The sequence below is a fragment of the Chiloscyllium plagiosum genome, unplaced genomic scaffold, assembly GCF_037043375.1.
Source record: "Chiloscyllium plagiosum isolate Xiang-an unplaced genomic scaffold, Cpla_swu_hap1 HiC_scaffold_27, whole genome shotgun sequence".
Lineage (NCBI taxonomy): Eukaryota > Metazoa > Chordata > Chondrichthyes > Orectolobiformes > Hemiscylliidae > Chiloscyllium > Chiloscyllium plagiosum.
In genome coordinates this window covers 56,850,909-56,874,920 of record NW_028270165.1, presented here as the reverse complement: position 1 = coordinate 56,874,920, position 24,012 = coordinate 56,850,909, and the positions used below count along the sequence as shown (strand labels likewise).

Sequence of the window (24,012 nt, the reverse complement as noted above, 5' to 3'; positions counted from 1 at the left end):
ATGCAGGTCAGGTGAATTGGCCATGCTAAATTGCCCGTAGTGTTAGGTAAGGGGTAAATGGGTGGGTTGTGCTTCGGCGGGTTGGTGTGGACTTGTGTAGCCTGTTTCCACACTATAATGTAATCTGTAATCTTTCCGATAGGAAGGAGACCAGAATTGCATGCAATATTCCAACAGTGGCCTAACCAATGTCCTGAACAGCTGCAACATGATCTCCCAATTCCTGTACTCAATACTCTGACCAATAAAGGAAAGCATACCAAACGCCTTCTTCACTATCCTATCTCCCTTAAGTTATCCCGAGGATATGACTTAAAAGAAGTTCTAGGATTTGCATATTAATGAACTGAAACCTGCAACCCATTCTAAAAGATGAAAGACTTAACAGCAATCTTGGTTTGTTCAATATATCATTTCAGTTGCATGACACTGATCATTTGCTATAAATTCTGTGTCTTATGATCCTGCTCCACAGCTACTGCTGAAGGAGCAGTGCTCCGAAAGCTAGTGCTCCCAAATAAACCTGTTGGACTATATCCTGGTGTTATGTGATTTTTAACGCTGTTTCTCATGAACACAGCCACAACACTTCCTGCTGCTGCCAGTAAACATTACAATGCTGATGAAACGATGCAGTACCTGCAGAGATGAAAATCTTAACAGTTTCTAACGATACTTGCTACTGATTCACTGCTCCTTCTGATACACGACTTTGGTAACGTAGTGCTGGAAGCTGAGTGAGCAGCTTTAAAACAGAAACTTGTTGGATTTTAAATCTTTCAATGTCTGAGTCCGAATTTAGGTAACCTTTATTGCGACCCAAATTTGTTACAGCTTCATGATCTCTCCAGCAAAAAAATTACAAAAAGTAGCTTTCCTTTTCTTCAACAGCTGAAGCTCAAAGCACACACACACACACCCCTGATCTCCCCTGATACCCCAGTTGCTTTATTATTGGTAAGCACTGAGGTGTCCAAAATCTCTCAAGCAGACAAAAGCAAACATTTCTTCTCAATTGGAATGGTTGCTGATATTCCAGTCCCAATGAATCAAGTGGCTCTGTCAGAAGTTGATGTATCATTTGCTTTCAGATTTCTTTCTACATGTCTTCCTGCAAAAATAAATTCACAAAACACGTGATCACAGTCAATACTGTTAAATGAACATAACATAGGTGACAATTCCTGTAGTTTGCCAGATGCCTGATCACATATTATCCAGGACACAGAAACCTGAAAACCCTCATGCAGCCAGATAGCCTTAAGTGTGTATGGAGGAAATCTTCATTTTGGTGACAATAACCTGGAACAAGCTGCCGACAAAGACACTGGAAATGGAGCTGAATCAAGGACAATGAAAATGAAATGTCAAGGCTACTTGAGAAAAACAAACCAGTAAAGTTGCTGAATAACTTTCTGCTGTCCTATTCAATAAAAAAGATGACAAGAAATACAGAATATAACTTCAGTGCTAGATTAGAATGTGAAAAATAATAGCCACAAGGCTTTTATAACAGCGAATAATGTCAGATATACACCATATGAAGCAACATATGTCTACATTTTATATCAACGTGCCAATCCCTTAGATTCTGCTCCATCCCATGAGTAACTACCCTTTTAATTCTGAACATGAGGAAAGAAGCGATCTTTTTCCACAATGCAAATTGTATATAAATAAACGTATCAAACTGAGGGGAAAAAAAAATAATATACCGTTAAGAAGGACAGAGAGCATCTGACACCTGTGCAGAGTCTGCTCCCTCCCTGGATTCACTTCAGTTGCTACAAGTGAATAGTGTTTCCTCCCTCTCTCTCTCCCTCCCAGGATGAGGAATAGAAAGGGCGAAGATATTGCTTTGCTCCCACGATTTCTCCATGATGTGGAAATCCTTGTCTCTCTCCAGCTTTGACAATCGGTTGAAAGACCACTCATGTATGGAACGTGTTCCATCTATTGCTGCTGCGAATGGGGTGTTGCTATTTCAGGCTGTGTACCCGCTTAAAGCTCTTCCCACGGTCAGTTCATTGGAACACTCTCACTCAGGTATGCATACCTCAGTCTCACTGATGTTTGAAACCTTGTGAAGCAAACAGGACAGGAGAGAAATAAAAAAATTCTACTAGATTCAAAGGCCGATGATATTCCCGTGCCAATGAATTGATTGTCTCTATCAGATCTTGTTTTGAGATTTCTGGCTGTAAATCCTCCCTTTCTCGTATCCTGTAAAAGGAGATTACAGAAGACATTGCTGTCTACACAGTATAGAAATTCAAAACAGACAATTCTGGTTTCTGTGGAACATTCTTTCTTTTCTCCTTCCCTCAAAAATGTGAATCGTAATGCTACAGTCTCCCTCCATTCTTACTCTACTGTGGCTATTATCACCCTCATTCCCGTTCTCCTAAAAATGCTGAAAAATGTTGACTAACAGATCCTGCTGAACATACTGCTGATTCGCAGAATTAACTTGCAGTTCAAAGATAAGAGGACAATAGAATTTTCATAAGATGAATACTGACACATTATTTGACCATTTGAACTAACCGTGAACTAATACATGGCAAGACAATTTATGTAAATTAGATATCCTTCTTAAAGAAAATATCATTGGATTAACTTGCTGTAAATCATGTCACCTTATTATATGTGATTGGTCTTTCTCGTAATTAAGACTACAATTTCTTATAAAACATATAAATCATGTGCAATTTTCAAATGTAATTGTGCAACTTCATCACGGAACACAGAAGCTTCAATCTCTGTGTTGCTGGGTAGAATTGTGTTAAGATACCTTAATTCAATAAACTAATGAACCTTGCTTTTCGAATAGACCGCATTTGTCGATTCCTTTGACCGATCTCGAACCAAGAGGCCCCTCTTGAGGAGACGCAGATCTTCATTTTGGTGCCCTGGCACGTTTCGGCTCGGACAGATTGTGAACAGCAGTGTACGAGTTAAATGTCCCTCACTATTGAGTGTTGAGGAATCCGGCCTGCCAGACGTGATTATTTTTAGAACGTTTGGTTTTCCTGTCAGTCACGTGGTGTCTGACGTGACCAGTCCAGCCCGAAAGGATCGATCTTAGCAATGGATGAGTCTGGGGGACTTGTTAAATGTTTAAAAAGGGGGGAGAGATTAATTGAAGTTGAGGGTGCTTTGGTACTTACGGACAGTGGTCTTCGAAAATTGCTGAACTCTGAGGGGAGGGTTGAAATCTGAATTCCCAAGCTTTATTAATTTTTGGTTTTTTTAAAAAATTCTTTCTCCCGAGCTTCGTTGCTTTCAGAAATAAAACAAAATCAATCTCCAGAGATTGGTTATTTTCTGGCGTTATCTTTTTAATAGAAAAAAATTCGATCGCTTAAAATTCATTTATTTTCGGTTCGGGTTGTGTTAACTTTGTTAGTTTTCGGTTTTAAAAAAAACTCCGATTGCCTAAACTTCGTTTATTTTCGGGTTCGTTTCATTTGAACTTCGTTACTTTTCGGGTTGTAGCTTCGTTTATTTTGGGGTCGCGACATTTAAACTTCGTTACTTTTCGGTTTAAAGAAACTCCGATTGCCTTCGTTTATTTTCGGGTTCGCGTCGTTAAACTTCGTTACTTTTCGAGTTTTAAAAAAACTCCGATTGCCTTGATTTAGAGATGCCGCTGTTGGACTGGGGTGTACAAAGTTAAAAATCATACAACGCCAGGTTATAGTCCAACAGGTTTAATTGGAAGCACACTAGCTTTCGGAGCGACGCTCCTTCATCAGGTGATAGTGGAGGGCTCGATCGTAACACAGAATTTATCGCAAAAATTTGCAGTGTGATGTAACTGAAATTATACATTGAAAAATTGATTGTCTGTTAAGCCTTTCATCTGTCAGAATACAGTGATAGTTTCACTTCTTTCATGTGTAAATCACAAAACCCTTTTTTTTAAAGTTGCATTCTTGGGTTAGCTGTTAACAGTGGCGATAGCTAGATAATACTTTGAAGGAGTTAGCCCCCTGTGTTCTCTGTCTATGACCTGATGTTCAGATTGATTCTAATCTAAAAAGTGATATAATAGAGTTTTACATAAATTCATGCAGTTTTTGAGCTCAGAGTTCTACATAAATATATGCAGTTTTTGAGCAAAGTGCAATGTAACTCTGCAAGTACAAATTCAGCACACAAAATATATGTGTGCATGTGAGTCTTTGCCTGTGTGTGTGTGTGTGTGTGTGTCTGTCTGGGTTGGGAGTTGTGAGTGTGAGAATGTGTGTGTATGTGTGTGCGCGTGTAGTGAGTGGAGAGTGTCTTAAGTCTGTGAGGGGGTGCATGTGTGAGTGTGTGTGTCTATAAGGGTGTGTGTGGGCGCCTGTGTGCACGTCTGTGTGTACCTGTGTCCGTGTGTGTTTGTGTAGGAATATATGTGTGTGTGTGTAGTGCAATGGTGATCACCTGTCATGTGACATGAACCCAAGGTCCCGGTTGAGGCCCTCCCTATGGGTACCGAACTTAGCTATCAACCTCTGCTCGGCCACTTTCCTCTGCTGCCTGTCCCGAAGTCCACCTTGGAGGATGGTCACCCGAAGGTCCGAGGCTGAATGTCCTGGACCACTGAAGTGTTCCCCAACTGGGAGGGAACCCTCCTGTCTGTTGATCGTTGTGCGTTGCCCATTCATCCGTTGTCGTAGCCTTTGCTCGGTTTCCCCAATGTACCATGCCTCCAGGCATCCTTGCCTGCAACGTATAAGATAGACAACGTTGGCTGAGTCACATGAGTACCTGCCATGTACAAGGTGGGCGGTGTTCCAACGCATAATAGTGGTATCTATGTCCACAATCCGACACGTCTTGCAGCGTCCACCGTGACAGGGTTGCATGGAGTTGTCCTGAGAGCCGGGCAGTTTGCTACGAACAATGATCTGTTTGAGGTTTAGCGGTTGTTTAAAGGCAAGTAGTGGAGGTGTGGGGAAGGTCTTGGTGAGGTGCTCATCCTCATTGATAATGTGTTGCAGGTCACGAAGAATATGGCGTAATTTTTCAGCCCCTGGGAAGTACAGAACAACGAAGGGTACCCTGTCAGTTGCAGCATATGTCTGTCTCCTAAGGAGGTCATTACGGTTCCTTGCTGTGCCACAGACTCCCCTACCCTAGGGAAAAGACTTTGAGTACTCACCCTATCCATGCCCTTCACAAACGTCTATAAGATCACCATGCAGCCTCCGATGCTCCAGGGTAAATATTCTCAGCCTATTCAGCCTCTCCATGTAGCTCAAACCCTCAAAATCTGGCAACAGCCTTGTCAATCTTTCGAAGTATCACACATGTTTCCTACAGCAGGGAGACCAGAACTGAACACAGTATTCCAAAAGTGGTCTGACCAATGCCCTGCACATCCACAACTTAACCTCCCAACTCCTGTGCTCTCCGCTCTGACCAATAAAGGCCAGCATACCAAACGCCTTCTTCACTATCCTGCCTACCTGCGACTCCAATTTCAAGGAACTATGAACCTGCAGTCCAAGGTCTCTTTGCTCTACAACACTCGCCTTAACTGTGTCAGTCCTGGCTGGATTCACTTCTCCTTATTAACAGCTCAAGACCAGGAGCCTGGAACATTTGAAGTCCTTTTCATGTATGGAGTTGTTTTTCTCATTCCTTGACTGTTGATATGGTAGTTTACTGGCCTTGGTAAGTCTGGTATTAGGTCGGTTTAACTTTACATTTTTTTTCTGCCTGTCTGCAAAGTCAGGTCCTTACTTCTTTGTTTCCCTGTGCTTTTCTAGATTTCACAATAAATGTTAATTTTCCATTACACCAGCTGGGTACCTTTTAAATGCTGTAATTGTACCAGCCGCCACCACTTCTTCTGGCAGCTCATTCCTTACACGCATCATCCTCTGAATATAGGAGTTGCCCCTTCGGTTCATTTTAAATTTCAGTTAATTCATTCACTTTTGTTACAATGCGGCACACATTCAGACACACCATGTATCGTTTCAGTTTTTGTGACATTAGTATCCAGTTTCGATTGTTGGTCCATTGGTGACGCTGTTGCTTGGTGACGGTGAGGCTCCCCCGGCCCCGCCCATCCCCCCGTGCAGACGTCACGCGGGGGCGAAGGCGGTTGGGAGGAGAAGTCGCTCGAGCGAGGAAGCGGCGGGGGGGGGGGGGGGGGCGGCTGTTAGGAAAATGGTGCTGCGCGGCCCGGGGCAGACACCTGTCACTAACCTTGTACTTGTACTTTTTATCGTCACTGATTTTTTTAAATCCTTGTACTTTTCACCCTTGCGGACTAATCTAATTTATAGATTAAGGTGTAGGTTATGTTGGATTGGCCATGCTAAATTACCCATAGTGCCCCGGGATGGGCAGGCTGTGGTGGATTGATCATGTTAAATTACCCATAGTGCCCTGGGATGTGCAGATTGGGTGCATGAGCCATGGGAAATACAGGGTAAAAACAAGGACTGCAGATGCTGGAAACCAGATTCTTGATTAGAGTGGTGCTGGAAAAGCACAGCAGTGCAGGCAGCATCCGAGGAGCAGGAAAATGGACGTTTCAGGCAAAAGCCCTTCATCAGGAATAGAGGCAGAGTGCCTGCAGGGTGGAGAGACAATTGAGAGGAGGGTGAGGGTGGGGATGGGGGTGGTGGGAAAGTAGCATAGAGTCCAATAGGTGAATGGGGGTGGGGATGGAGGGGATAGGACAGGGAGGAGGGTGGGGGGGAAGGTAGCAAAGAGTACGATGGGTGAATGGGGGTGGGGATGAAGGTGATAGGTCAGAGAGAAGGGGGGAGTGGATGGGTGGAAAGGAAGATAGGCAAGTAAGACATGTCATGGGGACAGTGCTGAACTGGAAGTTTGGAGCTGGGGTGAGGTGGGGGAAGGGGAAATACAGAGTGAGGGGATGGATATGGGTGGCACACTCTTCAGAGGGCCAGTGTGGAATAGATAGGCCGAATGGCCTGCTTCCACATTGTTGGGATTCTATTGACTCTCCCCAAAAAGGAGCATTTTATGGGCATCTATCTTATCAAGCCCTTTTCAGAATTCTATTGGTTTCAATAAGATCATAGAGGTATACAGCACAGAAACAGACCCTTCGGTCCAACTTGTCCATGCCGACCAGGATTCCCAAACTAAACCAGTCCCACTTGCCTGCATTTGTCCCATATTCCTCTAAACGTTTCTATTCATGTACCCATCCGAATGTCGTTTAAATGTTGTAACTGTACCTGCATCTACCACTTCCTCAGCAAATTCATTCCACACACAAACCACCCTCTGTCAAAACAGTGCCCCTCCGGTTCCTTTTAAATCTCTCTCCTCTCACCTTGAAAGAATATGCCCCCTAGTTTTGAGCTCCCCTACACGAAGGAAGAGCCCTTTGCTATTTACCGAACTTCACTCCTTATGATTTTATAAATCTCGATGAGGTCACCCCTCAACCTCCTTGTGCTCAGTGAAAGATGTCCCAGCCTCTCCTTATAACTCAAACCTTCCAGTCCTGGCAATGTCCTAGTAAATCTTTACCGAACCCTCTCTAATAGTCTTCTTCATATTACAGGGCCACCCGAACTGTACCCAGTACTCTAAACCACCCTGTCTACCAGTGATACAACTTTCAAAGAACTACGTACCTAAACCCCACCTCCCCATGTCTCGGGTTTGGAGAGATACCGGCCGGGTGCTGGCAGGTGGGACTAGATTAGGTTGGGATATCTGGTCGGCGTGGATTGGTTGGACCGAAGGGTCTGTTTCCATGCTGTATATCTCTATGACTCTATGTCTCTCTTTTACAACATGACCCAGGGTCCGACAATTAACTGTACACATCCTGCCCTTTCTTGTTTTAGTAAAACATAAAGTCTTGCGTTCATACCTGTCTCATACACCCACACTCTCACAGACTTATACTCCAAGCATGCACACACTCTTACATGCACACTCACGCACAAACTCACATGCACACAATCACAGCAATCTCGGTTTGTTCAATATATCCTATCAGTTGCATGACACGGTGATCTTTTGCTATAAAATGTAATGTCTTTGATCCTGCTTCACAGCTACCCAATGAAGGAGCAGCACTCCAAAAGCTGGTGCTTTCAAATAAACCTGGTGTTATGAGAGTTTTTAAATTTTATCCACCCTAGTCCAAAACTGGCACCTCCACATCTAGTGAACACAGTCCCAGTGCTGCCAGGAAACTTTACAATGCTGATGAAATGATGCAGTAACTGCACTCCTGAAAAATTTACAATTTCTAACAATACTAGCTACTCATTCACTGCTCCATCTGAAACACAACATTGGAAACTCAGTGCAGGAGGCTGAAAGAAATGAGCAGCTTTAAAACAAAACCCTCTTGGAGCTCAAAACTTTCAATGAGAGTCTGAGACTGGCAGTAAGTTCAGGTAACCTTAATTGCGATCCAGCTTTGTTACAGCTTCAGATCCCCCCCAGCAAAAAAGCAGAGAAAAAGTAGCTACTTTTCAAACAGCTCAAGACCAAAGTGCACGCACATCCCCCCACAACCACACTTTCCTTAGTATTGGTCACCACCGAGTTGTCCCTTTGTAGTTGGATCCTTGGTACAGCCTTAACCTGTGGGAAGTATTGCCTCACTCAGTAATTTCAACCTGTATCCAAGTAAGTTGGATGGGCAGTGTCGAGTCAACCACACTGCTGTGGGTCTGGAGTCACGTGTAGGCCAGCCTGGGTAAAGAATGCAGCTGGAACGACTGAGTGAATCCTTTCCCACAACGGCAGTTTCCTCCCCTAAAAAGGATGCGAGTGAATCAGATGGGGGTTTTCTCCACCCACCCCCCCAACAAAAATTGGTTTCATCATTAGATTCTGAACTCCAGTTTCTGACCAAATTCCAATTCCGCCATCTGCCGTGGCTGGATTCGAACCCAGCAGCCCCGAAACTGGGTTGACAGTCCAGTTGATAATGGTATTCGGCCGTCGCCGCTGCAGTGCGTCCACAGTTGGGAGGAGCAGGTGAACGGCCTCTCCCTGGTGTGGAGACACTGGTGGGTCAGCAGCTTAAATCGAGCAGGTGAACCCCGTCCTGCACTCGGGGCCCCTGAAGGGCCTCTCCCCCTAGTGGAGCCGCTAGTGCCTCTGCAGGTGGCTCACCTGACTGAACCCCTCCCCAAACTCTGAGCAGCTGAAAGGCCTCTCCCCCGTGTGGATCTGCCGGTGGGTCAGCAGGGTGGAGGCCTGGGTAAAGGTCTTCCCGCACTGGGGACAGCTGAAGGACCTCTCCCCCATGTGGATCCTCCGATGCCTCAGCAGGGCAGAGGCCTGGGTAAAGGCCTTCCTGCACTGGGGACAGCTGAACGGCCTCTCCCCTGTGTGGACCCGCCAGTGCGTCAGTAGGTTGGAGGAATTGCTAAAGGCCTTCCTGCACTCTGTGCAGGGGAACGGCCTCTCCCCCAAGTGGATCCACCGGTGCCTCAGCAGGGTGGAGGCCTGGGTAAAGGCCTTCCTGCACTTGGGGCAGCTGAAGGGCCTCTCCCCGGTGTGGACCCGCTGGTGGGTCAGCAGGACGGAGGAATCACGAAAAGCCTTCCCGCACAGAGGGCAGCTGAAGGGCCTCTCACCCATGTGGACTCGCTGGTGGGTCAGCAGGTTGGAGGAATCGCTGAAGCCTTTCCCGCAGACATAGCAGAAGAACGGCTTCTCCCCGGTGTGGCTGCGCCGATGAGTCTCCAGGACAGACGGGACATGGAAAACTTTCCCACAGTCGCCACACTTCCATGGTTTCTGTACGAGGCAGGATTCCTCGGGTTTCTCCATGGCCAACGCTTCAGCCACACATAAACGCGTGTGGAGCCCCTCCCCACCGTGAATTTCTTTTTCCAGGCCGTATAACTGCTTCAGGCTCCACACTCAGTGCACTGCAATAGTAGGGTCTCTCATCCAGTCCCACTGATGCTGAAAATGTACTCAAACCGGAACCAAAAAGCTTTGCTCCTTCTCACAAAATCATAGTTGGAAAATTGTTGTCGTTCTGATGGAGTGAGTGACTGTCAGACATTGATGTCAAAGTGAGGACTGCAGACAATGGAGAGCCCTTCATCTGTTGATTTTGAAACTTCTGTCTTCAGATCGTCCAATACTCTGTTACAAAGAGATTACAAAAGTGATCATTGTCAGTGCAGGGTAGAAATTCAGAACAAGGAACTCTACTTTCTGTGGAATATTCTTTTCTTTTGTTATTCCACAAAATTGAAAGCACCATCCCACTCTCTCTCTCCCCGTCTGTTCTCACTCCGCTCGAACTAACTCCCCTGAAGATGCTGATTCAGGATCTTACAGGGGCAGAAAAACAAAAATGTCAAGACTAACATCAAGACAAATCCACCTGAAAGTGAATATCTTTCACAACACTGGGATACTGCTGAGAGCGAGCAGGTCTGCCCCTCAGGTCCCCATTAAATCATTCCCCTCTCAGCTCAACATATGCCCTCTAGTTCTGGACTCCCATACCCAGGGGAAAAGACCTTGGATATTCACCCAATCCATGCCCCTTATGAACATCCATCAGACAATAGACAATAGGTGCAGGAGTAGGCCATTCTGCCCTTAGAGCCAGCACCATCATGGCTGATCATCCGCAATCAGTATCCTGTTCCTGCCTTATCCCCATAACCTTGGATTCTACGATCCTTAAGAGCTCTATCCAACTCTTTCTTGAAAGTATCCAGAGACTTGGCCTCCACAGCCTTCTGGGGCAGAGCATTCCATACACCCACCACTCTCTGGGTGAAGAAGTTTCTCTTCAACTCCGTTCTAAGTGGCCTACCCCTTGTTTTTAAACTGTGTCCTCTGGTTCAGGACTCACCCATCAGCGGAAACCTGCTTCCTGCCTCCAGAGTGTCCAATCCTTTAATAATCTTGTACATCTCAATCAGATCCCCTCTCAGCCTTCCAAACTCAAGTGTACACAAGCCCAGTCGCTCCAATCTTTCAGCATAAGATAGTCCCGCCATTCTGGGAATTGACCTCGTGAACATATGCTGCATTCCCTCAATAGCCGGAATGTCTTTCCTCAAATTTGGAGACCAAAACTGCGCACAATATTCCAGGTGCAGTCTCACCAGGGCCCTGTATGGTTGCAAAAGGACCTCTTTGCTTCTTTACTCAATTCCTCTTGTTATGAAGGCCAGGATGCTAGATGCTATTAGCTTACTTCACTGCCTGCTGTACCTAATTTAAACGCAGCTGTGTTGCAGTGGCAAACCTACCTGCCAGAATACTGGTCCCCCACCTATTAAGGTGCAACCCGTCCCTCTTGTATAATTTATCCTTACTGCTAAACATCAGCCTCTCATGCTCCAGGGAAAATATCCCTGGCCTATTCAGCTTTCCCCTGTAGCTCAAACCCTCCAACCCTGGCAACAGCCTTGTAAATCTTTTCCAACTCCTGTCAAAGTTTACCAACATCTTCCCTCTAGCAGAGAGACCAGAACTGAATGCAGTATTCTAAAAATGGTCTCACCAATGTCCTGTACAGCTGCAACATGACCTCCCAACCCCATACTCAATGCTCTGACCAATAAAGGAAAGCATCCCAAACGCTTTCTTCACTATGTTCCTGAGACTCCGCTCTCAAGGAACTATGAACCTGCAGTCCAAGGTCTCTTCGTTCTACAACTTAACATTTGGATAAGTACATGAATAGGAAAGGTTCTGAGGGATATGGCCCAATCTAGGTGGGACTAGTTTAGTTTCTGAATATAGTCAGCATGGACTAGTTGGACTGAATGGTCTGTTTCTGTGCTGTCTGACTAACTATTCTGTACTGGTCTTGAAACCATTTTCTTGCCTTCCCCCACAAACGTCCACTTCTTCGTTGTTCCAAAATCAGATGAGTTCAGCCTTGAATATATTCAATGATCCTCTAACTGCAGGGAGACATTCCCACTTCTGAACTCAATTCCTCTTGCTAATATACCACTTGCCTTGCTGATTGCTTGCTGCAACTTTCTGACAACTGGCAGTGACTGGTGTAGGAGGACGCTGAGGCCCCTTTGCACATCCACACATCATCCCTGACGAAGGGCTGGTGCCTGAAACATCAACTCTCTTGCTCCTCGGATGCTGTCTGACCTGCTGTGCTTTTCCAGCACCACACTTTTCGACTCTGATCTCCAGCATTGGAAATTCACCTCCTTTCTGCTTTTTTTTCCATAACAAAGGCTGTAACTTTACATTGTGGCACTCCATTTGCCATGTGTTTGCTAACTGTGGTCTTCTCTACATCGTGGAGACTGAGCATAAACTTGGGGAATGGTTCGCCGAGCATCGCAGCTGGGTCCACAGAAGCCGACTGGACCTCCCAGTCGCCACTCATTTTAATTCCCTTTCCCAATATGACCATCTTTGGCCTCTTCCATTGCCACAACAAAGCAAACTGCAAATTGGAGTAACAACACCTCATCTTGTGCCTGGGCAGCCTGCAGCCCTGAGGATCAACATTGAGTTCTCCAATTTCAAATCACCTCCCTTCACCACTCTGGAAAAAGGTGGTGAGAAAAGAGAGTACCGTGCTCAGAGATGTTGGACAGGGGAAGGGCATTGCAGTCTGGGGTGAAGCTCAATCTTCATTCAGAGAGAGAGAGGGGAGCAATAGCAGCTTCAGAAGCTCATGGTCCAACTTCTGCATTTAGACAATGGGGGGGCTCTGATAGGCAGGAGGACAATTCCAACTCTGGACTCCTCCCGTGGGTTAAACTTCTATGTCTGATGATCTTGCTCTATGGGTTATTGACTGTGTACATTATGCAACTCACGGTGGTGCCCGTTCGGTCGCCCTCTTTCTCCTGACGGCTTGGTGGCATCCCTGCCTCCAACAACGAGCTCAAAGGGTTAGCGGCCGGTGTCTTATTTGTCAGGAACATAACCCCGGAAAAGGCTTGCCTTGCACTCCGGGTAGAACTCCCTTGCCGGAGGGTCCCTTTGAGACACTTCAACTGGACTTCATTGAGTTGCAGAAATGTCAGTGCTATAAATATATTTAGCTTATTGTTGATGTTTTTTCTAAGTGGATTGAAGCCTATCCTTCCCCTAACACTGCTGCTGAGACTGTGAAGATTTTGCTTAAGGAAATTATTCCCTGCTTCGGTATACCTGCGTGCATTAGCTTGGACAATGGATCGCACTTTGTTGGTAATAGTAATGAAGAACTCTTGATGAAGTACAGATTTGAGACGGCCCAAGGAATTCCTTATGAACTCAACTTGCAAGCCTCTCTTGGTTCATCCCGGAGATTGTACCTTTGGTAGTCTGGAATTTTACAGTCTTGCAGACAGTTTTAGTTTAATTTTAATCATCCCTTTAATTTACTAATAGCATCACTGTTACAACATAACCCTGATACCTATAAGCCAGGCTAACTGGATTCTAACAACCCAGGAGAGTAGGACATTGTTCTTCCTTCAAGAGCCCTGGCAGGCTACTCTGTTGTACTATCACAAACAGACTACCTTTATAGCTGAAAACGTGTTGCTGGAAAAGCGCAGCAGGTCAGGCAGCATCCAAGGAGCAGAGGAATCGACGTTTCGGGCATGAGCTCCTGCTCCTTGGATGCTGCCTGACCTCCTGCGCTTTTCCAGCAACACATTTTCAGCTCTGATCTCCAGTCCTCACTTACTCCTAGAAGACTACCTTTATACACAAGTTTACAAAGACGATACTGTCACAAACACAAAAAGTTAACAAAAGCACTGCATGTTCTGAACTAGACAGATAATAGTGAAGGACAAGAATTCAAGGGAGAAGTCAATTTGTAGCGAGTTTCATTTTGAGGTCAGAATCAAACATTGTTATTAATTTCACAAAGGAACAGCCATGAATGTTATCACTCGGTGTCCTGTTTATACAGATTCACTGATGTTCAGGCAAACGTTCTTAATTGTCTTACTCTCCCTGCCTATTTTCTATTCTGCAGCAAATGTGTTGTATAATTCAAAATTAAACATTTTTAGTCAAAATGCTTAAGGATAAGTTTTCCAATACTGTATGAGCCCTCCTGCCACCTGTTTGCTGATGTCTTTTAACTCTACAGCAGGGTTATATGAGAATTGCTTTAATGGAACCAGCTATGGGTGTGCATGTTCCACATAACATCTCCTGCCTATTTGAGACTTGTCTCACCCACTCCTGTAAGACAAAGGGGCCATATACCTCCTGCCTGTATAGACAAACAGCTTGCGTTCCTCTGGCTGGGATACAGCAGGCCTTATGCGGCATAAGTAACTATACCCATCTCCATGTACGGAATCCTTCCCTTGTGCATTTATGGGTCCTGTTTCTTTTCAGAATCTCATACTGTCACCAAGACCATTTGCAAGAGAGTTAAGGGAGAGCCTAATGGGAACAGAATTATGAGGACCACTGTCTACCAGATGTACAGCACAGAAACAGGCCCTTTGGTCCAACTCATCCATGCTGATCAGATATCCTCAATCAATCTGGTCCCATTTACCAACACTTGACCCATATCCCTGTAAACCCTTCCTATTTGTGAAGGGCACTGCTTGTCATTGGCCACTCGGGTGTTTCCTTTCTTCCTGGTGGTGGAAATTGAATAAAGATTCATACACCTTGTGTCTCTCACTGTGTCTCACACCTGCACACACACAACATGGGTTCTGGGGAAAAAAATAAGCACTATCGCAGTTAGGCGGTAGCATGGGGGTTAAAAGGAAAAAAAATTTTTTAAAAAATACACAGGAGTGACAGACATCCTGTTCATTCTGAGAGCTGCCAATTTTTAAAAAAATTAACCCTTCCTATTCATTTACACATCCAGATGCCTTTTAAATGTTGTGATTGTACCAGCCTCCACCACTTCCTCTGGCAGCTCATTCCTTACATGCACTACCCTCAACATAGGCATTGCCCCAAAGGTCTCTTTTAAATCTTCTCCACACCCTCACCCTAAACCTATTACCCTGTAGTTCTGGACTCCCCCATCCCAGGGAAAACACCTTGTCTATTTATCCTATCCATGCCCCTCATGATTTTATAGAAATCTGTCGGGTCACCCTTCAGCCTCTGGCGCTCGAAGGAAAAACAGCCCAACCCTGTTCAGCTCAAACCCTGACAACATTCTTGTTAATCTTTTCTGAATCCTTTCAGGTTTCACAACATCCTTCCTCTAGCAGAGAGACCAGGACTGCACACAACATTCCAAAAGTGGCCTAACCTCGTGCAGCTACAACATAACTTCCCAACTCATCTACTCAATTAAAGGATTAAGAAAGTTTTCAAAACCCACAAAAGACACTGGAGAAAGAATGGAGGAACTTTTGCGGGTCAGCTTGGACATCAGGGCGGGGGGATGGGAATGAGGGAAGGAAGCTGAATGTACTGGAGCCAAGGTGGAGGAAGAACAGAGGGTGCAAAACCGGTTTGAAGCTGCAATGAGGAATATTGCATGTGCTGTACTTGTACCTGCTGCAGTTACTGGTGGGAATCGGGTGCATTTTAAACATCACAACAGAAAAAATGTCCACCCCTCCCCCTTTCCAATCTCTATTCTTCCGTCCCTCTTCACTGGGGTAATTAAGAAACCTACCTGAGTTTGCGGAGACTGCTCCCTCCCTGAATTCACTCCAGTTGCAACAAAAGAACAGACTTCCCCGCCTCCCGTCTCTCCGGCCCTCCCAGGATGAGGAGTTGCCCAGAGGGAGGGAGTGTCACTCAAACTGACAGGGCCACTTCTGTCTTGTGACGTCATTAAATGGGCGGGGAAAGGTGACGGTAAAGGGGCGGGGCGAGATGGACAGCGGGCCACCTCACTGCACCTGCGGGGCCCTGCAGCAGAAGGGGAGGAGAATCCCTTCCCTTCAGGGAATCCCCACAGTGTGGAAGCAGGCTACCCTGACCCACGGGTCCACACTGACCCTCCCAAGGGTAACCCACCCACACCCATTCCCCCACCCCCACTGCTCTCCATTTAACCCTGAGTAATACACCTAACCTGCACACCCCTGGATATTATGCGGAATTTGGCATAGCCAATCCACCCTAACCTGCACATCCCTGGGCACTATGGGTAATTTAGCATGACCAATCCACCCTAACCTGCACATCCCTGGGCACTATTGGTAATTTAGCATTACCAATCCACCCTAACCTGCACATCCCTGGGCACTATGGGTAATTTAGCATGACCAATTCACCCTAACCTGCACATCCCTGGGCACTATGGGTAACTTAGCATGACCAATTCACCCTAACCTGCACATCCCTGGGCACTATGGGTAATTTAGCATGGCCAACTATGAGTGATTTGGCATGACCAATCCACCCTAACTTGCACATCCCTGGACACTATGGGTAATTTAGCAGGGTCAACCCACCCTAATCTGGACAAAGTTAAAAACCACACAACAACACGTTTTGTCCAACAGGTTTCTTTGGAACCAGCAGCTTTCGGAGTGCTGCTCCTCCATCAGGTGGTTGTGGAGAATAATATCACAAACAGAATTTACAGCAAAACATTCCAGTGTCCTGCCACTGAAATGATATATTGAACAAACCTGGATTGTTAAGTTTTACATCTATTCAAATGGGTTGCAGGTATCATTACTGTGTAAATCCCACATCTTCTGTCTGTCACCTTCTCAAGATAACTCAAGGTTTTATAGCAAAATGTGACATCTCAGCTCAGACAATTCATTAAAGGTGTGAGGTCAGAGTCTTCTGTGTCCCAATCTTGAGTCAGACTGATTCTATTTCCAAAACAAAATTCACAAAATATTGCATGTATTGACTGCCTGCAGATTGTGCATTTTTTGAGCAAAATAGAATGTATCTGCAAGTTTAATTCTGCAGATACACATTCACTGCCATGGACTTCTATGTGTGCGTATTCGCATGAGTGAGACAGATAGATAGAGAGAAAGAGAGAGAGAGAAAGGGGGAGAGAGAGTGGTGCAGGCAGGCAGGCAGACAGAGAGTGTGTTTGCTAACAACCTCCTTGCCTGGTCAGCCTTTTTCCCTGTCTACAACTTGCTTTTATAGAATCACCTCGCGTACATTGTTATGAATATTGTCTAATAAGAGTAGATGTATTTAGTCGATGAATCAAAACCATCCCAATGGCTGAAACAGCTGACACTCTAATGTTGGACAAGTGGGAAATATTTGCATCAGTTCACCAAAACTCTTCAGAGTTTACATTCATGGGTACGCCAACCCTCACCATTACGACCGGGACATATTGGCGCTGAGATGAAAAGGCCCGTTCCTAGTCCTGCTGGGTTACCCGGTGAGCAGTCAGGGTCAAGGGGAGGCCGCATGGACACACACAACACAATGCAAACGAGCGCCACCTCCTGGAGGAACACCAGAAGACCCCGTCAGAGACACATCTTCAGCCTTCATTCGTGAATGCCTCAGCCTGATCATTCTGCCTTTCACTGCACTCTTCCTTATCTTTCTTTCACGAACTATGTTTGATTGTGCCTGATAACCTCTAGTAAACAGAAATTACAGTTTAATACTTTTCTTTATGCACAGAAGGTCAACCACTCCAGCTGCTGGCTATGTGCCCATATCCCCATCCATCCCGAACTCGTACTCGAGCACTTATGTAATTTGAGCAACTCGAAGCTTTCTTTCCCCCTGCCTTTGGAACTGGTCGATTGGAAATCAAAGTCACCCGCATACAATCCTGTGCTCGGTTCAGTTCACTGTTGTGGCCCTCCTCTCCAGTGATCTCCCAGTTGCCGAGATTTCCCCTTCCTGATGAAATTCCTGATGATGATTCCCAATCCCTGGAGCCTTCTGCCCCTGTCCTTACTGAACCCGAGGACTAACAGTTCGCTCTCCAAACACTATCTCCTGACAATCCCCCTGGCTCTGGGTATAATCCCCCTTTTGCTGACACCCCCAATCTCCTCTTTTTAATAAAAAAGGAGGGATTGTGGGAGAATTTGATCAAAATTGACACAAAACTGTGTGGAAGCCATTTTATCACAAAGCAATGTTTGCAGTAAAATGTAGCCTGTTAACAGAATGCTGTCTGAGCCGTGGCTGAGGAATTCTGTTTTGAGAGCCTGACCTTGCAGCTGCAGGCTGTCTCTGCTCCTCAGGCCATTAGACTGCGCTGCTTCATAGAATGATGGATTGGTTCTCTCTGTCCCTTATTAGTAATTCGAGCCTAGCTGAACATGCAGTATAAGAAAACATTCAGTTTTGCAGGCATTAGGAAGTGTAGGTCTGGACAATGTATGTGAACCTTACAACTGCCCCTCAGTTGCATAATTAATGGAGAGAGGGGCTTGTGTTTTACATAAAACTTGTAACATTCTGTACTTTATTGGAATACGTCGGACTTTGTTTTGAACTAAGAGGTATTCCCCATGGCAACGAATAAAGCTAGTTAATTGCTCAAGATCTCCTCTCCTGACTACTTTGCTTTAAACGTTTTGACACACGAGTTACTTTGCCCCAACAATACTAATAATTGCATCTAGGGAGAGAGGATTCCTCACGTAGGGCACTCTCAGGATCCTGGGAGACCCCTATTTCTAGTTTACTTTCTAATGAACAAACATTAAGCATTTATTTATTTCTGATTTTGTTTCATTTTTCTTGTTTGATTCCCTGCGCTGACTACACTCTGTGTCTGGATGGGTGACAGGCTGAGATTGTGGGTTTGCTTTCGATTGACTGAATGTTTTCTTGTTCTGGAAGCTGTAAAAGAGGCGTGAAAGCTTCAGCAGAAGTCCAGAAAGCTGAGAACAGACCGACATCTTATTCCGTGGGAACTGGGAGATCAGAGGATAGAGAAATCAGGACCTGAAACCCAAGCTGACACCAGACTACCTGTGCTCAGTGCTTTGGTGAGCAGTGCCAACCCTCTGCCTTTACCTCGCTTCCCATCTGACTCCCCCCTCAATATTCAGGATCAAATCCTTGCCATCCTGAAGCCATGTCTCTGTACGGAGTCTCAGACCATAATTATTCACTTCCAATGTGTGCAGTTAATTCATTCACTTTTGTTACAATGCAGCACACATTCACACTCACCATGTATCATTTCAATTTTTGTGACATTAGTATTCAGTCTTGATTGCTGATACATTTCCTCTCCTTGTCCCTTTCTATTGTTCTCTGATGATCGTTTTCCACAGCACTACATTGCTCACCGGCCATGATTTGGATTGGCCATGCTAAATTGGCCACAGTGCCCAGGGATATGCAGGTTAGGTGGGTTAGCCATGGGAAATGCAGGGTTATAGTTTCATAGTAATAGAAGCAGGAATAGGCCATTTGGCCCTTCCAGCCTGCTCCGCCATTCATTAAGATCATGGCTGATCTATCCATTGTCTGAGCTCCTCCTCCCTGCATTGTCCCAACTATCCTTAATTCCCTTGCAGCTGTACTGCTACCTGATAAACAAATTCTTTCCTTCCATGGGAATATCCTTCTCTTTGCAAGGACCTATTGCACACTTATCAGCTACTAACCACATCGTCCAGACACTACGTCGCTGGGCAAATTGACTTAGTTGCTCAATATCCTGTGGGTAGTACATCAGCCATGAAAGAGATGAAATCAAGAGTCCCTCATGACTTCTTAACCGTCCTTTTTCATGTGTTCATGACGTACACGCCAGGAGCCAATCTTTAATCGATTTTCAATTGATACACTGAGTGAAACACTACAGGTGTTTAACTCGGACCTCTATTTCCAATTCAGTGTCAGTATATCGCTCTTTGTCCATCCTCAAATAAGGACCAAATCAAAGCCCGACGTCTGTTCCACCTGAACGTTGATTTTTTTTTTAGTTTGCAGATTCCAACCATTTATTAAAAGTTATTCATGGTACATGAGCATTGCTGGCTGGCCAGCATTTAGTTCTGCTTGAAAAGGTAATGGTGACCTGCCTTCTTCAACTGCTGTGGTCCACACGCTGTACAGTGACCCATAATGTCCTTTCGGATGGTATTCCAGGATTTAGACCCAGCAATACTGAAGGAACAGCAATATATTTCCAAGTCAAGATGGTGAGTGGCTTGGAGGGGTATTTGCAAGAAGTTGTGTTCCCAAGTATCTTTTTCCTGATCCATCTGGACGGAAGTGGTTGTTGGTTTGGAAGGTATTTTCTAAGGATCTTTGGTGAATTTCCGTGTTGTGTCTTGTAGATCATATGCACTCCTGCTTCTGAACAGTCGGGCAGAGGGAGTGGATGTATGTGGAGATGGTGCCAATCAAGCAGGCGACTTTGTCCTGGATGGTATCAAGCTTTTTGAATGTTTTTGAAGGTGCACCCATCCAAACTGGTGGGAGAGTAGTCCATTACTCAGTTGACTTGTGCCTTGTAGAAGATGGGCAGGGTTTGGGGAGTTTCTTGCCACAATATTCCAGACCTGTTGCCTGCTCTTGTTGCCATTGTGTCTGTGATTAGTCTAGTTGAGTTTCTGGTCAATGGTAAACCCCAAGGATGTTGATAGCGGGGTGTTTAGTGACAGTAACACTGTTGAATATCACGGGGAGTGGTCAGATTATCTCTTTTGGGGATGAGTCATCGTTTGGCATTGGCGTGGCATAAATGTTACTTGCCACTCATCAGCCCATTGGATATTGTTAAGATCTTGTTGCATTTCAAACTGAACTGCTTCAGTTTGTGAGGAATTGTGAACATTGTGCAATTATTGGTGAATATCACCACCTCTGACCTTATGATGGAAGAAGGTCATTGATGAAGATAGTTAAGCCTAAGACACTACCCTATGAATTCCTGCAGAGACGGTCCTGGAACTGAAATGACTGACCTCCAACAACCACAGCCATCTCTCCATGTGCCAGGTATATCTTAACAATTAAGATACACAACAATTATTTTAAAACAAATTGAAGGAATACATACGAGACACCCCTCTTCTGGGAGACGCCAGTGCAAGTTTTTCTGTTCCAGAAACAATCTGATAAATGTTGACTGTCATCAACTTTTTTGATCTTGGCCAGCCACAGCTTTCCCTGTCCATTCCTCCCCATCACCCACAGCTCCCACTGTCTATTCTCCCCCGCCATCCACAGCGCCCTTTGTCCATTCTCTTTCCATCCCCAGCTTCTTGTCCATTCTCCCTCGATACTTCAAACAGTCTGTCAATTCTCTCTCACGCAACCCTCTGCATCCCTGTCATTTCATTCCTCACCCTCTGCCTTCTGACCAGTCCTTCTACACACCCGCTGCCCCCATCTATTCTCTCACCACACCCTCTGTCCCATTTCTATTCTTCCAGGCCTCCACCATCTCCTCTCTATCCGTTCTCTCTCTCTCCCCCCACCATCTGCCACCCCCGCCCATTCTCTCTTTCCTGTTGTGGGGAAAAACACCAGGCTCGGATTCAGAATTGAGGTTCAATGACAGAGATTATTGCACAAGGAAATACCGGGGCTCCGGGGAGAGAAAGACACCAACAGCACAGTGTCAGCTGCGAGACTTCTCTCGACCTGGAGAACACGTCAAGAAACTTTTATACATCTTGTGATACAATCGGTCAGGGATGGGATTATTGTCTTTGTAACATGATTTGTTTATGGTAATCATTATAGAATCGTTGATAGTTTCGGTACAGTCTTTGTCAGTTCAGGCACAGCCTTTGTTAATTTCCGCACAGTCGTTGTCAGTTTCAGTGCAGACATTGTCCATTTCAATGTCTGCATGGAAATCCATTGTTGTAGTAATGGGCGCTAATTGCTCTTCCTGAGAAGGAGGATTCTTGCAGCCCTGGCTATTAGCATTTGGTATTGAGTCTGTACCAAGCTGTTAGCACTTCTATAATGGGTGTTGGGTGGAGCCAGACACTTCGGCGGGCAGTGTTCATTACTCGTGTGTATTCTCTCCCCCACCCGCCTTAAACTAATCAATTGGGTTGTGAGTCCAACGTGCTGGCATTCTGGTGGCCCCAGGCAGTGTCTGTATCAGCTCTGCTGTTTCTCTCCATATTGTGATCCAGCGGCCATCTTGTGTGTCAGTGTGCCTAGTATCACCCTGCTCAGTGGTCATCTTGTGTATCTGTGTGCCTAGTATCACCCTGCCCTGTGCCATCTCCCACTTCTCCGTCACGCCCACTCTCTCTCCCCCGCTCAATCTCTCTGTCAACCCCACTTATTCTCTCTCGGCTTCCACCCCCCCCCCCCCACAGTTTCTCTCTATCCCCTCCATTCTCTCCCTCTCTGTCCCCCATCCATTCTGTCTCTTTTCTCCCCAGCCCCCACCACACCCGTCCTTTCTCATGCCTCGAACCAGGTTTGACTGCTGTATCAAGCCCTTCAAAGGACACACACACACACCGAGAAAATGGATAGTGATGACTCTACCTGGGAGTCGGGAAGGGTGAGAAATGGAGAAAGTGCGGATTGCAGATGCTGGAGATCAGAGCTGAAAATGTGTTGCTGGAAAAGCGCAGAAGGTCAGGCAGCATTCAAGGAACAGGAGAATCGACGTTTCGGGCATAAGCCCTTCTTCAGTAATTCTCCTGTTCCTTGGATGCTGATCTCAAAATTGAGAATACCTAAAATGATATCTTCAGAAACATCGTTAAAGTCAGAAAGCACATTCAAGTTTTTCAAAGAGCTGCTGAAATCTTTCTGAAACTTTCACTGAAATAAGCACAGTCAGGCCACAGCTCAGGAGAGGCTGGGAGGTGTGAATGGGCGAAAGTGAGGACTGCAGGTGCTGGAGATTAGAGTGGTGCTGGAAAAGCACAGCAGGTCAGGCAGCATTTAAGGCTTTTGTCTGAAACGTCGATTTTCCTGCTCCCTTGGATGCTGCCTGACCTGCTGTACATTTCCAGCACCACTCTGATCTTGACTGTAAAGGGTGAATGGTTAAGTTGTTCCAACTATCTAGAAATAGCGTCACAGAGCACAGAAACATGCCCTTCGGTCTATGCCGACCAGATATCCTGAATTAATCTAGTCACCCATTTGCCAGTATTTGGCCCCTTATCCCTCCGAATCTGTCCTATTCATATCCCCATGCAGATGCATTTTAAATATTATCATACGTACTAGCCTCCACCAATTTCTTTGGCTGACACGCACCACCGTCTGTGCAAAAAGGTTACCCCTCAGAAACCTTTCCCCTCTCACCCTAAACCCGTGCCCTCCAGTTCTGGACTCGCCCCCCAACGTGGTGAAAAGACATACAAAAGTTGAGCATCCAGACAGAATGCAAAAGCAATGAAGTGTCGAACCACAGCGAAAAAACAAATTGTGCCTCTACCCCTTATTTACCCATTGGCATTTGGACTTTTAAAATCTGACAGGAACACCAGCATCCCCAGTGAGCATACTGCACATGTTATCCGGTGTCAGCAACGCAGTGCGCATGCCCACCGGTATCAGCAAAATTCTGGGCATGCTCATCGCGTTCCGCAAAAAAAGGCTCGCGACCTTCCTTTGATAGCCCAGTAGGGAACCCTGGAGGACCGGAAGGAGACTGGTCCTCCTGCCAATCAGAGCCACCCCATTGTCTGAATGCGGAAGTGGACCATGAGTTTCTGAAGCTGCTACTCCTGCTCCTCTCTTTCTGAATCAACATTGAGCTTCACCCAGACTGCAAATTCCTTCCTCTGTCTAAGATCTGTGAGTACAGCACTCTCTTTTCTCGCCCCCTTTTCCGTTTCGTTTTCATTCTGGGATTCAATTGTTGATTTGCAGCAACTGAAAGGAAAGAGAGTGAACCCAGGGAGGGGACAGACTCTGGAAACGTGGTCGAGGTCTGTGTCTCAATTGGCAAAATAGACAGGCAGGAGGCTGGAAGGACACAGCAAACCAGGAAGCATCAGGAAGTGGAGAAGTTGATGTTTCGGGTGTAACTCTTCTTCAGGACTGGGGATGGGTGCTGGGGCAGGGGGCTAAAGTGGGGATAAGTGAAAACAGGGAGAGGGTACGGCCTGATGAGTCAATGGGTGGAAGAAATCAGGTTAGTGAAAGGAAAAAGTGGAAATGAGGGGCACGGGGCTGAGAAGGGAGTCGGGGGATGGAAAG

General features: G+C 45.9%; 1 protein-coding gene across 1 annotated transcript in view; it reads right to left on the bottom strand.

The window, feature by feature from the left end:
• LOC148144215 (uncharacterized) overlaps positions 1-23,388 on the bottom strand; it is a 33,639-nt gene extending 10,251 nt beyond the window's left edge. The window contains exon 1 of the mRNA XM_087975309.1: positions 23,316-23,388. Coding sequence (XP_087831435.1) covers positions 23,316-23,388 — 73 coding nt within the window. The remainder of the gene's footprint in view (positions 1-23,315) is intronic.
• Between the last annotated feature and the right edge of the window lie 624 nt (positions 23,389-24,012).